Source organism: Lutra lutra, chromosome 4 (assembly GCF_902655055.1).
Source record: "Lutra lutra chromosome 4, mLutLut1.2, whole genome shotgun sequence".
Taxonomy (NCBI): Eukaryota; Metazoa; Chordata; class Mammalia; order Carnivora; family Mustelidae; genus Lutra; species Lutra lutra.
In genome coordinates this window covers 151,963,283-151,980,465 of record NC_062281.1, presented here as the reverse complement: position 1 = coordinate 151,980,465, position 17,183 = coordinate 151,963,283, and the positions used below count along the sequence as shown (strand labels likewise).

At 49.7% G+C, this 17,183-nt stretch overlaps 1 protein-coding gene across 1 annotated transcript in view; it reads right to left on the bottom strand.

Moving 5' to 3' along the window:
* Nucleotides 1-605: 605 nt before the first annotated feature.
* PLPP3 (phospholipid phosphatase 3) overlaps nucleotides 606-17,183 on the bottom strand; it is an 84,263-nt gene continuing 67,685 nt past the window's right edge. Inside the window, exons 5-6 of the mRNA XM_047725990.1 lie at nucleotides 16,268-16,444; nucleotides 606-2,526 (exon numbers count right to left, since the gene is read on the bottom strand). Of these exons, the coding sequence (XP_047581946.1) occupies nucleotides 2,401-2,526; nucleotides 16,268-16,444 (303 nt within the window). The 3' untranslated portion in view covers nucleotides 606-2,400. The remainder of the gene's footprint in view (nucleotides 2,527-16,267; nucleotides 16,445-17,183) is intronic.

Here is a 17,183-nt window from a genome sequence, read left to right as displayed (position 1 = left end):
TCTTAGACAAGTCGTTTGATCTTTGCATTCCTTCGTATTCCTCATTTCTCAAAATAAGAACTGCCATTGAGATCAAAAGTGACAAACAGGCAGAAGTGCCTGGCACACAGGTGCGTGTTGAAGGAGAAATTTCTAGGTTCCCCGCTCTTCTCTCGGCTGGGCAGGCACCAGGAGAGAAAGCAAGGGTCAGCTGCCATTTTCCCTGGAGCGCCCTCCACCCTCCTTCCTTTGATGTATAAAGGGCTCCCTTGGGAGCTCCCCAAGCACACATTATCTGGAGCACTGCTCCTTATCTGCCTTTGGGGGGCCCACAGCTCCTCCCTCCCGACAAAACCCCTTTAGAATACAAAAGCTCTTTAGAAGGGTCCGAGACAGAGCAGAGGCAGAGCCTTGCTGGGCAAACAGGCTTTCAGAGATGAAAGAGCAGCTCAGACAGCTATGGCAGTCCAATGGCCACCATATTTCCCATTGGAAGGATCTGGTAGTGGTGCCCTGAGGTGAGGCTGGCCTATTCAAAGACCTCAGATCGCCCACAGTCCCCCTTCTTCCTACCACACACCGGAGACAACACGTCCCTCGAACATTCTAGGATTCCAACTCCTTCATTAGTTGTGTTATGAGCTTTTATTTAAAAAGCACATTTAATACAAGTATAGTTTCGCAGATACAAGTTTTCACTTTGTATTCTACAAAAGTCTTTGAATATTATTCTCTTTACAAAATGGAACCTTACAAAAATACTGACACTTTAATGTTTTTATACAGTTTTCTCTAGTTGTAGTTATTTCTTTCATTGTAAAACAACGTCTACCACAGAACTACGGTATTTTAGTTGATATTAAAAAAAAATAACTCAATGCTTTTTTAAGCAGCTAATGTAAATAACACAGGTCGAGACACAGTTTATAATCATAGTGGATATAGCTAAAATTGTTTCAGAAATAATATCTTACATAGTTAACTTTTAATGTTTTATACATTATTTATATAATATTTATATATAAAAATCATAGCTTGCTAGGAGTTGAAATGAAAGGACGGCTTCTGTAGTAAGGCTATGCGCGTGGTTGATCCATGTGGTTACACTTAGCCCTTTGAAAGGTCTGCATCCGTGATCAGAAAGCCTTTCTTCCTTCCTCCTTTCCTCCAAGGTTCAGTAGAAAGGATCCCTGTCTACTGCCTAGAGCGAGGCCTTGCTTGGAAGGACACTTACGGATAGAGGATGAGAAAAACTCTACGGAGATTTAACCCATGTGTTCTGCCCAGCAGAACCTACCAAGAACTGCCCTAGAGATCAACCCCAAGACAATAGTGCTTTACACAGCTTAGCAAGAGCAGCACCCACAGAGACCCTCGTCAGCTCCGAGATCTGGAAGGGTAGCCTCTCAGGCGTGAGACTGTCTGCTACTCTGGCTCATTCTGACTTCGAGTAGCCAAAAGCTTGGTGGGTTTTTTTCATTCTTGCCCCTTCACTCCCATGTCTCTTGTGCATAAGGCTGCTTTCCATCAGCTGGCGGCAGAGCACGCCTTGGCTCGTGTCCGGACCCTCCCGGGAAACCCTGGCGGGCACACAGCAAGGGCCTCGAGGGAGAAAGCAGTGACGGAAGCTAACTATTATCCGAGGGCGTGCAGGTGCTGGGTGACTGGTGAACACAACAGCGGCCTCCCGTAGCTGACGGTCCCCCACGACAGCAGGACGCAGCAAAAGAAGACAAAGGAGGGCCAGCACCCTCGAGCTCTTCTGAAATTGTGCTATTTGCGAAATTCACTCATCCACAAAGAGTCTCCTAATCACCAATGTGAGGGGCTGTGGTTGCTGGACTGTGGGCCAGGGGAGTGAGGGCTGAGGCCTCAGGGCTGGGAGCTGGGACTCAGGATCGAATCACCTGGCGTAGAAAACCTGCTCCTTCCTTAGATTTAACTTCCCGAACCGAAGTCACAGTACAGAATAGAGTGGTGTGGACAGAGAGACACGAGAGAGGAGCCCCCCCATGGCTATTTTCTTGATTCAGTGCTATTTCTGGCATTGTGTGCTACAATGGGAATTTGAGCTTTTTCTCACAGGCCTGGGATTCCTCGGGTCGCAAGGGTGATCGGCAGACTCTACGCAAATCATTTTTTAGTGTTTGTTCCAGAACAAGCCCGTGTTCACTAGAACATGAACACTTAAACCAATTGCACATCCAGGATTTCGGCACTTGGTGTTAATTTGCTGTTGTTTCCACATAGGTGAACGCTACCTATTTTGGAAGGCCACAAAGTAAGACTTTTTTTTTTCCTTTTTAAAATCGGTTGGGCAAAAAGTTTTTCCCTACATTCTACTGTCTGATGAGATTGAAGAGCAGCAAGAACTTGCTGTCAGCAGTCATTTCATAAAACAGCTCAGGAGGTGGGCGGCACCTACACCATGTTGTGGTGATTGTTCCTGTCAATAACATCCACAGGTGAAAGGATTTCCTTCCGGAGAGCCGAGGGAGGCAGGGAGAGTGTCGTCTTGGTCTTGAAGAGGTCGGACACAAAGAAAACCTAGAAGCACAAAATCAGACATCCGAATCAGAAATCTGGGGTCTGGGGTCTGGGGATAGGCAAAGGGAAGGTCACAGGAGCACAGACTTTGGGAAAAGGGGACCCCAAACCGTAGAACTTTGAATAAGGAAGGATCACATAAAGATCACATATATAATATATTCCAACTTGTGTTCTACAGCTAGAGAAACTGAAGCCCAGGGAAGGACAGTGACATGCCCCAGATTGCACAGCTGTGGCAGGAGTAGAACTCAGTTCTCTGGACCCTCAGTCCAGTGTTCCATATCCGAAACCCTATTTCCTTAATTTCTCAAGGCAAATAAATAGCGATGAAAAATAAGTTCTTAAACAAGGAAGCAAGTCGTAATTAGTCACATTCATTAATCCATGATACTTTCCCTTTCCCCATAAAGAAATCTAGGGTGTTGACCACAAGAGATCAGCCAACATGAATTCCTATCAGCAGGACTGGAGAAGGAAGCAGTTGTGACCATGTTTTCCTGAAAGTCCAGAGTGTTCAACAATTTGATGGGGGTGAAGGAGCTGGGGTTTTGTGGCTGAGGGAGAGTCAGCAACTAACCCGGGGGAGAGGTCAATGAAAACTCCTATCGCTCCTTCCCAACGTCCTTCCTCCTTGTGAACAAGACCTCACACAGTCTTAGAATCACTGAGGAACATTCACTGAACATCCAACATGTAGGGCTACGGGGATGGCTCATGCGTAGTTCCTGTCTCAATCAGTCGATGACGACAGATTCAAGAACTTGATGAGTTGGTATAGTAAGAAAACTTTGTGCTTTGTATTAGATGGCAAAATAAACATGCAGGCATCCTTTTCAGCCACTCAGCAACAGGAGTTTCTATTGAGTAAACCATAAGAGGCAGCTATCAGTCACATCCTTTAATAGGAAACACATGCCCAGGTTTCAGAATGGAGACTAGAACACCCTTAACAATTTCCTTATGTCTAGCAGCTTTCTGGATTAAGATATCCTTGTCCTGCAGCGGGTCATGCGCTCACTAATGGTGATGGTACTGTGACTTCAACACAGTATAGGCTGGCAAGTGACGTTCTTAATTTAATAAGACTTTGTCAACACCAAGGTTTGGAGCAGCCAAGGCCTGGCCATCATAGGGACTTGGATCACCTGCTGAACCAATTTCCAAAATGTCCTTTCTGGAGAAATACAGCAATCAACAAAAGGGCCCCAAAAATCACAGCAAGAAACTGGCGATGACGGTTATTCAGGAGCTCAAATGACTAGAAGACAAACGGGAAGCAGAGACTCACCAGCCACGACAAAACTGTGACACCTTTTGCATTTTGTACCCAGGTCACAGATCACCTACTCAAACATTTGCAGTCCAAGAGCTACTCCATTTTACAAAGGAAAAAAATGAAGCCTTCTGTCCCTTTCCTTTCCAAGGAGGTATCAACAGTGAAAGAACTAAGAGCCAAGGCAAGAAAAGATTTGGACCCAACCCTGCTGGGAGGTTCTAGGCCCCTGGGCCGGGGATCCTTTATACACATCTGGAGAAGAGGCTTTCAAGTGCTCCTGGGATGAGGAAATACTAAGGAACACAATTAAAGTTAAACGCGGAGACAAACTTTCAACTCTTGGCTGACAGGTACAGAGTCAGTGTCCCCACCTCTACCGGGAAACTACCCTCCCTTCCTCCTTAACTTTGTCTTTGAGGGTGTCTTCAATTAACCCCACCATGGCTGACTCCCAGCTGCACTTGATCCTGCCCAGCAGCTGGCCTCACCAAATAAGGTCTCTTACTGCTCCCCGTTTCTCAGAGATCTTTCTCCCAGCTTCACTCCACCTGCTGAAGACAAACACAGCAGGGGGCAGTCTGCCAGCCCCCATCAACGTCTTCCCTTCAAGATTCTGACACCGCCTTCATCTACTGGCTCATTTCCCAGTTTAATTTTCAGAGCTCGTATCTATTGCCTGTTAAAGTTTCTGTTTCCCAGCTGCAAGATGGGGATAATATCGAGGTTCAAGGCAATAATGTACTCGAGGAGACCTAAACCTGAGTCTGGAATATAGTTCAATAACAAAATGTTCCTTTCGGGGCGCCTGGGTGGCTCAATGGGTTGATCCTCTGCCTTCGGCTCAGGTCATGATCTTAGGGTCCTGGGATCAGGCCCCACGTCAGGCTCTCTGCTCGGCAGGGAGCCTGCTTCCTCCTCTCTCTCTCTCTCTCTGTGCCTCTCTGCCTACTTGTGATCTCTGTCAAGTAAATAAATAAAATCTTTTAAAAAAAAATGTTCCTTTCTGTAATGCTCTGGGCCCCAAAGTAAAGACCTAACGGACCTTGAGTAAGTCAAGCCCCTCATGTGACCTTGCTTGTCAGCCTTTCTCCCTAGATGGGAGGCCTCTTGGGGATGGAATCCGGGCCCTAATGATCCCACATCACCCATAACACTTAGCATTGGCCCTTGCCCACAGGAGGGGCTCCGTGTTTGTTGTTGAATTTCTAAACTGCTCTCTACTGGAAGCAAGCACTCTAGCCTTCCATCTGATGGGCACAGGCAAATGCCCTGGACTTGTGGGGCACCACACACTCATACCCTGCATGTATACAGCCAGGCAGCGGGATGAAAAGTTGAGTGAGGTCCGGCAGAATCCCCCTTTAAGCTGCATTTCGCTTTCAGCGCGGCTTGAGCTTACACAAACACTTTTTTGGGATCATGAAACCCAATCCTGTCAGGACTCAAAACAGGGCTCAGTCTTTCTAACGCCTGAACAGCAGAACACAAAAAGGACTAGCAGAAGTGAAAACTTCGCTAGGAGCAGTTCCATTTCCTGCAGAAGGTGATCTCCACCCAAAAAGAAAACCCAGAGGCCCAGGTGGAGAGGTAGCTATCTGATGTCTAGGGAACCGCTCTCAGCCCACAGCCCTGGTCCACAGATCTCTCTGTAGGAAAGAGCGCAGTAGGTAATAAATGACAGTGTCGGCAACCAGAAATCTACACCCTAAGCAGCAAGATCAGCTCTTGCTTACGCTGCCCGAAGCATTTGCCTTCAATTCCATTTCTCTGATTCTTTGCATTTTATAAATTGCTTTTTTCACACCGAACATCTGCTCTGTGCCAAGCCCTGAGATTAGAAAGACAAATACACATAAGAGTCCTTTGCCCTCCAAAAGCTCGCAGGGCAATGAGGGAGAGATCCCGGCAAACAGACAGCTACAATGCAGTGTTAAAGATCATGACAGAGGGAAGCCGGGGTGTTGAAGTCGCGCAGAGAACGTGGCATCTAACCCAGACTGAAGCGGACAGGAGGAGGCTTTACAAGGCTTCCCCTAAGAAAGGTGTATTTGAGCTGAGCTCGATAAGGGTAAGTACGAGTTAGCAGGTGGTGAACGCCAGGAATGTTGCTCCAGGCAGAGGAGCACAGGAGAGGGGACAGCATGTTCAGGAGCTTCAGGAAGGAAGCTCAGTCTGGCTTCGGCCAAGCGGTCAGTAAAGCTGAAGACGAGAGAGCCAGGTCTCAAGAAGCCTCCCAGGACAGGTTAAGGAATTCGGACCTTATCCTGGAGGGCCTCAGGAGCCGCTGTCTAGGCGTTTATGGGCAAGAAGCATGGTGAGAAGACAGTAGCTGATAGGCAGAAGCAGTCAAAAAGGGCACGGGGAACCTGAAGGCAAGGGCGCCAGGTAGGTCCTGCAGCATCTCGGGGAGGATGAGTCCACGGCATGGTTGTGGTACAGGCCAAGAAGACACAGTTTTCTGAGCCATTGAGAATGGACTGCGGTTGACAGAGATGCTGTGTACCCGTGTAAGTGGTTATGTGCACAGGGGAGGTGGTACTTTCCTTTCGAGTTCTGCATTAACTCTAGAAATCTTTGCACTTGTTCCCACCAAACCTCTTAAGGTCTACTAGGGAAGGAAATTCCAGCTCTGCTTTCCTCCACCTTCGAATATTCAAGGTCCCTCTTGCAGTATCTTGGGGAAGTGGTTCTGACCTTCTCCTGAGTCAGAATGGCAGGCTATTCTGTGACCTAAGGGTGCAAGGTGACCTGATGGGACCCAAGCCATCAGGATGGTGGGGTCCTTTAAGTGAGAGCAAGACTACATGCAAACAAGGCAATCCGAGGCGAGAAACGCCATTCACGGTTATGAGGGGGTAAGAAGCATACAGGGAGTCTCCTTGCCAACAATGGCTGTCTTTACTGGACTATCGCAGGCTTGCAACCAGCTCTGCCCACTAGAGCAAGACAGACTAGCCTTCAAACCCAGGCTCTGCCATTTTCAGTAAAATACCTAAATGAGAGACCCAGTACCCACCTCCAAGCATTACTCTAAGGACGTGTTATAACAAAAGACATAAGCATGACAACGTGCCTGGGGCCCTGTCACTGGCTTGTGTGTTCAGTGCCTATCCATACAATGTCACTTCTCCTCCCCCGCCCTTTGTCGGGGAAGGCAACAAACAAGAGAAGGCGCTAGGAAAGAAGGAAAAGGAGAGAAAGAGGGAGAGAGGAATGAATCAGAATTATAAGCCAACAGGTAGAAGTCAAGCCAGACAGGAAGACCATAGGCAGGTGGGAGTTTTCCAGAAGGCAGATAGAATCTGATCGCTAGGTCCTGTAATTTCTGAGGCCATTTTGGGGAATGAGTCAGCACAATCAAAAAGGAAGATGCCGTTGATGTTCTGTCGCTGGCACTTACTGGCTCCAAGAGACGCCAAACCCCCGGGAGCCCACACAGTCCAGTGCTGCTGGGGTACTGCCTGGCTGGAGCTCACCAAGAACCAAGGCGGCCAGGAACAAGCATCCTGGTCTACTGCCAGGTTTCCACTCCCGCTGCTGCGAATGGCCAGCTCAGCAGATGCGGAAGGTCATGTTGTTAAGAGTTGCTTATGGTGACAAAATTGTTCTTTACGTGTTCCTGGGGTCCTTGCGTGTGTCGACTTCTGAGAATGTGTAAGTGAATGCCTTGAAAAGAGCAATCACATCCTCAGACATTGAGGTTTTTAGAAGCCTGCCCACCACCCCCCCCCGCCCCCCAGGTGAGCTTAGATGCCAGCTCGGGGCAGATAAATAGAAAAGGAGAAGAATGTTGGAATCTTACAACCAGAAGAAAACGGCAAGTTGTCCATTCTAGTATTTCTCAGAGTGTCATCCTCAGAGCATTATTTCAGAATCAGCTGGCGGCCTCTTGAAAAAGCAGAGGCCCGGGCCCACCGGCAACCTACCGGGAGTGTGGCCTGGAACAGGCATTTAGAGATCCTGTAGGTGTCTGCTACACAGACTCCAGTGAGGAGAACCACTGGACACTGGGTACAGATGAGCAGATGGGCTCAAACACGACCTCTGCTATTGAGTGGCTGAACGTCTTCCACATCTTGCAACTGCTTTGAGAGCCGCTCCTTTATCTGTACACTGGATTCTGAGATACCTTCCCCAAGCTGCCCGTATCTTCTCTTTGCTACCCACGCAACTTTCAAAGACCTGCCATCTTAGCACTAGGCATAGGTTTTCAGGCATAATGCTGCAACAAATTTCCACTTTAGACTATGACCTACTCAAACCCATGAACTACTCAGAGCCCAGGAACTATAGCCCTCAATAAATTTGAATCCACCCAGATGCGAGGATAGAGACCATGTGCTGCTCCCCGCCCCACTTTTTTTTTTAAGACTTTATTTTTAAGGAATCTCTACACCCAACCTGAGGCTCAAACCTACAGCCTTGAGATCAAGAGTCCCAGGCTCCAACGACTGAGCCAGCCAGGCACCCCTGTGCTGCTCCTTTTGCAGACATCCCCCATGCCTTGGCCCCTGGATTTCCTTTTGGCATTCTGCTCTATCATAACAAACAATCTCCTAGATTAAAGGAATCATTTTCTCTGTAGGAGAAAGCCTCGGGACCTGGCTCACCCTCATGCCCTAAGGGTAAGTGTTGTTTAAAGAAAAGCCATCCTGGGCAAGCCCTGTCTTTTGACTAAATGAGAGTGACCCAATTGCAGTCATCACTTCTGACCTCAAAAAAGGGCCTCCAGTGGCTTTTGGCACTGGGAACCTGCCAGCACCACTGTTGAATAATTTCCTGGTCTATCTGTGAGGGAACTTGACAGGGTGGAAAGAGTGTCTCGTTCAGAGTCAGACAGCAGGATCTGGTCCCCAAACTGCTCCTGCTGTGTCACCCAGGCCAAGCCACACTCTTCTCAGGGCTTGAATTTATCCAAAGCGAAGAGTTTTGTGACTTCAGATGATGGATCTGCCCTATACTTGAGTGCAAACATTATTTAAAAATTCACCTTCCCATAGTTATTGTCAGGTTTCCATGGAAGAATTTATGTGAAAACACTTCCTATCCATCAAGGGTCATTCAAATGCTGCCTCGGTTACCATGATTCATGGCCATCCTTGCTACTGAGGGATGTGGAGGAAGTTAGTCCCACAAAAAGAAGGAGGGCTCGGAGCAGCAGAGAGAGGGTGGGGGCCGTTGTGGAGGAGGAGAGTGATCGGTGGCTGTCTGGGGCCTTCTGGGAAGGCACTTCTAGGTTATGATGAAAGAGGGTTTCTGAGAAGGGGGAGCACCGGGCTGACAGCTCTGCTAGTGGGGTGCTAGTTCCAGCAGGAGCCAGCGCTCAGGAACACCATACAAAAGGATGATAGAGGCTGGAAAGAGGCAGGGCCCTCACTCCCAGAAGTCCTACAAATGATGCTTTCTAGGATCAGAAGACACACTGTATTCTCACTGTTCTTTTCCATCCCTGTGTCTCTGGAACATTCCTCCTATGTGAAATGCCTTTCCTTCTCTTTTGCAGCTCATAGAAAATGTCCCCTCATCAAGGTTCCATCTCAAAGAATTCTTTCTAGCCTTCCACCACCCTCAGGAAGAACCAACTATCCCCTCTCATGTGTCCCCATGGTCCCCAGTAGATCAGTGTTTTTCAAACTACATGGCATAAGTCATTAGTAAGTTATAAAATCCACTGACTGCTTTTTTAAGGGTTGAGTAAAAAAATACTAGAATGTCTCACACACAGTGAGGGTAAGTCTTATCTGGTGAAACGTTTCAGTTATGTGTCGGTGCCTCTACTGGCTTATGATGGAAAATGTTTTTCTTATCATGGATCACGGTCAAGTCTGGGAAAGCTCCGCATGAAAGCTCTTTAAGGACCAGCTCTTCTTATCTCCAAATCTTGAAGACAAAATATAGTACCTTCCCCATGACACATTCCAGCTGGGTTGCACGGGCCAAGCATGAGCATCTTTAATTCACTGAATCCTCAGTCCAAAGACTGTGGGAGGAGCTACTATCCCCATATCACACATGGGGGAAAGGTGGCTGAGAGGAAGTGATGTGCACAGTATGCCTAATTAGCAGATGGCTAGTGAGACTCCCCTCCTGGAGTCTCTGCCTCATCATTCGTCCCACTCATCTCAGCAGCGCAATGAGAAAGGGGAATTGAGAAGGACACTGCTGAGGGTGGAGGACAGATTCATCATCTGTTGGGGTCAACGTTTGTCCCCACTTTTGCTTCCTTCTCTGTCCCATATCCACAGTCTTGGCACCCGTACCCACACAAGAGTAGGGGCCCCTGGGAGGCAAGGTCAGCCCCAGGGCCTACTGGGCAAAGACCTAGACTTTTTGCTGGGCCAAAAAGAGACTCGCAAGGTCATTTCATCCATTGTCCTGTGCCCGGGCAGCAGTGGGATAAATCCAATGGGAATAGATGGGAATCTTCCCTTAGAGAAGGAGATCTCAGATTCCTGACATAGACCAAGCACGTTTAGAGTTCACAGTCTTAGTCTGGTGAGATAGGATTAGGAGGGCCAGGATCTGGTCCCAGCTCTGCCACTGTGTGTCCTTGGGCATGTCACACCCTCTCTGCACCCATTTGCTCTTGAAGGGGTGTCACTACGGAGCTCTTCTTCACACTTCTGTTCTTGCTTGTCTGCTCTCCCAAGGTCACCTCACTGGGGCAGAGACAAAGAACACCCTCGCCCTTCCCTACATCCTGGAGGAAGACAGCAGCACACAAAAGAGCAACCGCTAGCCGAGCTACACCCCCAGGGAAGAGGAAAACCAGGAAAGACTCTGCTGTGTGTTTATGACATTCGACAGCAGCTGCTTCCTCTGCAGAGCCCACAGCAATGGCGGCCTGGCCCTGCCCTGACCCCTCCCAGGGCCCCGTAATTTGCCATCTGCGAGAGGGTCAGGGAGGAGGTGACCAGATAGGCAAGTTGTCACCAGACAGGAAATGAACTGATGTTTGTTGCCTCGTCTGAGTCCCTGGGTTACTCCAGGGGTGGGTCAGCTAAGCCCAGCTGTAGAACTCCAATGTTGTTGGTAGGGATGACTGGGTGTGTGTGTGTGTGTGTGTGTGTGTGTGTGTGTGTGTGTGTGTGTGTGTGTGTAGATAGGCAGGAGGGGGACTATGAGGGCCAGTATGTGCCTGTGTTTGCATTGGCCTGTCTGTCTGGCGTGTCTGAGCTCCTCAGTGCCTGTGAGAGAGAGAGAGAGAGAGAGGAGGGCTGTCTATGAGTCTGGGTCTTACTGGGTCTGTCCACGTGCCTCTGGATCTCTCCACCTCCGTCCATGTACATGAAGATGAACATCAGTGCACAGGCCTATCCGGCCCTAGGTGCCCACGTTTTTGTTCAGTCCCTGACACCACAGAGGCTCTCTGTGACGAGTGCCATCATCTTTCCTCTTTGGAAAGGGTTTGAGTGAACAATGGGGAGAGGAAACTGAGTCAGCTCCTGCTTGACACGTGGTTTCTGTCTAGACACATGTGCTTGCTAGGATAAGGCTTAGTCTCCACAGACCTGGGTGAAAGTGCTTCGCTGTCACAACCTGTTGCCCAAGGCTCTCCAGTGACTCAGCCAACATTCTAGGGTGATACCCTGTACCCACTGGGGACTTATAGACAAGTCCCCATCCCCAGAGAGAGGCCCCCTTCACAGACACTGCAGGGAGATGGGTCCATCTGAGAAGGGAGGTCAAGCTTAGTTACTACAAAGTCAGCTATGCCTCTGAACTTCTGTGGAAGAAGGTCACAGAGGGGCCTGCAACACGCATTTGCCCAGATGAGGAAACCAGGCTCCAAGGGGAAGTGTCTGGCCTGGGGTCAGAAGCTCATTCATGACTCATTCTTTAACCTCAGCTAATCAAGCATCTATGGTGTCCACCCCTCACTAAGCCTGAGGACGAATCCGCAGAAGGTGAAGCCATGGGTTCTGCTAATAAGACAGTGGTTCTCTAGCTGGGGAGACAGACATTTGGGCAGGCAACCACACAATAAAACCAGGCTGAAGGCCACAGCAGGAAAATCACACAAAGGGTCAAGGGAGCAGGAGGAGAAAGACAATTCTGTCTTCAGGGAAGAGGGAGGAGAAGGTGTGGTAGACGAACAACGGACCCCTGAAGATGTATGTGTCCTAATCCCCAGGACTGGCCATTATGTCACCTTCTATGGCCAAACAGGCTTTACGGATGCAACGAAGTTAAAGACCTCAAGATGGGCAGATTCCCCTGGATTAACCAGGCAGACCCAGTGAGTCACAGAGCCGTAAGAGGGAGGCAGAGAGTCGGAATCTCAGAAGATGTGGTGATGGAAGCAGAGGCCAGAGAAAATGAAAGAAAGATCTGAAGAGGGAGGAAGGGGCCATTGGCTAAAGAATGCAGGCAGCCTCCAGGAGCTAGGAAAGTCAAAGAAACAAACTCTCCCTCGAGCCTCCAGAAGGAACATAGCCTGCCAATACCTTGATCGTAGTCCGGTGAGATCTATTTTGTAATTCCAAACTCAAGAACTGCAAGAAAGTAAATTTGTGTTGTTTTAAGCCACTGTAGTTTGAGGTAACTGTTGCAGCAACAATATGAGAAACACAGAAGGTTCCACCAGCGATGGGGTGAAACCAGAGCCATGCTCTGTCAAAGGGGGGCCGCCATTGAAGACGGGCGCTCAGGGGGTGGGAAATGGTGAGAAGTCTGGTGTGCTTGGAGGTGTGAGGGGTGCAGAGAGGAGACCAGACCCTTCAGGCCCTTGGATCTCACAGTGCCGGCTCTTGCTGGCCCTTGTCGAATGCCTGCGGACAACCCTGGCTCCTCTATCTTCTCTTCATGGTACTCAATCCTTCTTGTCCCTTCCTCATCTCTTTAGAGAGGACAATCATGGCTACAGGGTAGGACAGCATTTTCAAGGGACTGAGGATGATCTGTGAAAAGGGCTTATCATGGGCGACACACAGAGCTCTCAATACGTGTTTGCGAATATTACTTCTCTGTTAAGGTGATGGGGAGTCCAGTGAAGCCCGGCTCGGTGATGGGGCAGAGGGAGAAAGGGATTCCGGGGTTCCTGGCACCCAGGCAGCGGCCTGATACCATCCTATGCTGCCTCCTCCAGGTGTCCCTCACCAACCCCAGGAGACACACCCCATGCTCCGTGTCCATCAGTATCCATATCCATATCCATATCCATCAGTACAGCCACATTCAGAGATGAGCGCTGGGCTTTTCCTGGGATTCACTGGGACAGCCAGCCTTGGTTCTTGACGGGGAGTTTCTGCCACAAGACCCAAATGGAAGGGAGGCCACGGACTTTGGCCTAGGCTGCAAACGCCACGCTGCACCACTCCAAGAGAGCACCTGAGGCACTGTACCACCTGTGGGGCCATAGCCTGCCACCTACCCCCTCTTCCAGTGAACACAGGGTGCTCACAAGGCCTCTGGATTGCCCAGACCCCTCTCCAGCTCAGGCCAGGGTTGAACTTTGGTTGTCTTCCTCACACTCAAAGCCAGAACAACAGCTCTGGCGATGGGCAATCACCCACTGGCTTCCCTCCTCCAAGGTGAGCACTCTTGAGCTCTTGGGCTAACTCGGCACGGTGTCTTACCCTGGCCCCTCTGATGTCATCCGTGAAGTGGATGGCTCAGCGCTGGGATGCCAAGCCTGTCAGGACCACGAGCTCCTGAGTACCGGGCTGGGTGTTAGGCATTTTGGAGAAAAATGGTAAATAAGACCAAACCCCTGCCATCATGTATTCCCAGCTAAGTAGGCAAAAGACAGGGAAAGATATTTATCATTCTTTTCCAAACGTCCTTACATTGTCAAACAGGCTCTTAAACTCAAAGCGATGGTAAGAACCTGGGTGGCTTAGTTGTTTGAGTACCCGACTTTGGCTCAGGTCATAAACCCAGGGTCCTGGCACACATCAGCCCCACATTGGGCTGCCTACTCAGCGGGGAATCTGCTTCTCCCTCACCCTCTACCACTCCCCTTGCTTGTGCTCACTCTCTCTCTTTCTCTCTCTCTCAAATAAATAAACTCTTAAAACAAAACAAAACAAAACAGAAAAACTTGAAGCAATGACCAGAGCCTCGGTGGCTCAGTCAGTTGAGCATCTGCCTTTGGCTCAGGTCATGATCCCAAGGTCCTGGGCTCGAGTCCCACATTGGGCTCCTTACTCAGCGGGGAACCTGCTTCTCCCTCTCCCTCTCCTGCTCCCCCTGCTTGTGTTCTGTGTCAAATAAATAAACAAAATCTTTTTAAAATAAATAAATAAATCAACCCAAAGCAATGACCAGATCAGCCCAAAGGGTAGGGAAGGGCCCTGTGACACCCTTAAACGACACTCCTGAAGCAGGTGTCTATGCTGTTCTGCCTCAGGTTGCCTCTGGCTGCCCTTCAGCTCCAGCGACCATCCTCCCTTGCCCAGTGCACATGGCCAAGGTCTAGAGTCAGGGGGCTTGTGGGGGCAGCCATCGACCAGTTCTGACCTTGGACGACTTGGCTTATCTCTCCGAGGGGCTTTACAATCACTACTACCAAATTCCTATCCTGTGCTACAGTCAGCCAGAGCCAAAGAGGATAAAAGTCAGACCCGTCACTTCCCTCCTTGAAAAAAAACCCTGGTCCTCCTGGACACCATCTCACTGCCCATGGAGAGTGCAACGGGATATGCAAGAGGACAGCAAGGAAGGACCCCCAGCACCTTTTTAAATTGGGGGTGCAGGAGACTCGAACTAAGGCAGCCGAGCACGGAAAAGGAAACGCAGCAGCAGGCCGTCTGCCTGCCGAGAGCACAGTTCAGAAGGGCCCAGTCAGCAAAGGCTGACCCTTCCCTGCAAACACCCGACCCCTGTTGTCCCTGCCCATTAAAAAGCCAGTGACAGCTGTTCTCATTAACGGTTTGCTCCCACAATTTCTCTCCCCTTAGCCTTGACTGAAAAAAAAAGAAAAAGAAGAAGAAAGAAAGTAATGAATAAAACCATCGAAACAGGCGGTCCCTTGGCACGCAGCTCAGATGCGACTTTCTGCGTGTCTGCGTGGTGCCCACTCTGGTAGCCCCGGGCCCCTGCCCCCTCCCTCCATTCCTGCTGCACCCCGCATCAGCCCCTCTCCCCCAGGCATCCTGTGGGTGTCTCTGTGAGGCCCCCTGCTGCATTCTAACTCCTGTCCTGGCTGGCGGTGCAAGCCACTAGACTGGGGTTTCCTTGAGAGCAAGCGCCCTGCCTTACTCATCCTCTGCCTTCAAGAGAATGTCCCTTGTAGTGTTCACAAGGAAGACAGCCACCCACTGACCCCTACTTTTTGTTGATTAAAAAACACGTTTACTTATTCTGAGCTAGATTCCCTAAATGGTGAAGGCAGGGAGAGCAACATGTACGTTTCACCTATGGTCCCTGTCCCCGGGCAACTTGACAGTCTCAGGGGAGAGACACATCAGCAACCTCAGCACAGGGCGACAGACACCAGCAGAGGAGACTGGGAGAGGCTATCGTCGGGAGACACAGGGCCACGGCCAGGCTCAGAAAGGAGGAAAGGCCGGGGGCTCGTCTAGATCTCTGGATTGTTCATGAGTCCTATAGTGGGTGGGGCAAGGGTGATACAAACAACACAACCCACATGTGTGGTGCCTAAACACCCAGCCATTACTGAGCCCTGGAATTCCCACGGGCCTGGCATGAGCTCCCCTGAGTGGGGCCCGGGAAGGCACGGGGTCAGAGCAGGTGCTCTTGGCATTTGCTGAATAAGCCCCACAAAATTTCGCAGGTGAGAAAAACAGATTCTTGAGGAGACGGAGGCATACGGAAGTGAGCTGCCTCATGCTGCACTCACCGAGAGGCAGGAGTGAAATGTGAGAAAAGGGTAACCTGGTCACCTGGGGCAAACGAGAACCTGGCCCATCCCAAGGCCATTCTCTAGGCCCTTCTCTTGGTGGACAAGGCCCTTCAGGCTAGCCAGGGTAGGGCTCGGCCTTGACCAAACCCCTCTTCTCTAGCCAGCACCAAGTTTAGACTTTGACCAAGTCACCCTAAGGTCACAGTGGGAAGGGGAGAAGTTTCCAAGAAGCTGAGTTCTAGTGAATTTTAAGTGTCCACCAAAGCAGCACGTGAGCACCAAATGAGTCAGGGACCCAGACTCTGCTAGTCACTTGACATGTGACCTGGGGCAAGTTTCTTCCCCCCTCAAACCCTAAATGTTTTCATCAGTAAAGTCAGCAAGGTGGACATAAGATCTCATTCAGCTGCAACGTTTTATGAGCCATGGTTAGAGAGAAGAGGACTTTTAGATTCTGCCGAAGGAAAACTCACAGGCTGGAAGGAAACAGAAAGTATCGTCCTTTTACTGAAGGGGTCTTGGGGTGAGGGGACCCTTGATACACCATGAAGAGAAAAGAATTGAGAGCTTGCTAGTTTTGGTCACCGGGCTGGAAACATGGAACAAGCAAGCCATCTGGGGCTTTGCTTGTGGACCAAGAACAAGATGCTACTCACTATGCAGCAGGCCACCAGGGCTCCTTGAGCAAATCCCGCCAGCACATCACTGGGATGGTGCTTGTGGTCAGACACACGCGACAGTCCTGTGTAAAAGGCCATCATGATCAGGGTGAACTGCAGGAGGGGCCGGAGCAGGCGGGCCCCTCGCCAAGTGAAGCGGGCCTGCAGGTACAGCTGGAGAGGGGAAAGAAAAGGAACAGACACTAAGTGCATTAGAAGACCAGGTCGAGACCCACTCTGTTTCCACTCAATGGAACCATCTAGACCTTTGGTGACATGGTGTGTAAAGAGCATTCGACTTGGATATGACCTCAAGTTACTCAAACCTGGAGCCTTAGTCCCCATACAAAAACAAAAAGTACAAAAAATGAGAAGAGCCAAAGAATGCCCTAGAGCCCACTGCCCGGCACATTCTAGACACTTCATGAACGTGTGTTCCCTTTCATCTTCTTCATGGTTAAACTAATGAAAGCACAGTAACCAGAGGAGTATAGGTCTCTCTTCTGCAATCCTTGACGACTCATGCACTGCATTTGTGTGTTTCCCTGGACACTAGCATGGTGCCGTCTATATGCTACTTATTGCTTAGGACCATCTTGGAAAGAAATGCAGGACTGATAGAGGAGGTTCTCGTGACAGTCAAAAAGGGATGTTTCTAATTCAACAGAAAGCACCTCTACCAAAGAACAAGTTTCTAAGTCACCACTCCCAGCTATGGATTTTTGAGTTCAAATATAAGGAAACACATAAAGCAAGCAGACAATGCCAGAGAGCTTTCACACAGAGGCTGACAGACACTGGGCTGGGTGGGGTAGGAGAGTAACCTGAAGAAAAATGGAAGAACAAAAAAACCACCTCTGGCCGAAGCAAAGAAGTTGAAATGACGTCAACTGAGCATTGTCCCTCAGAGTTA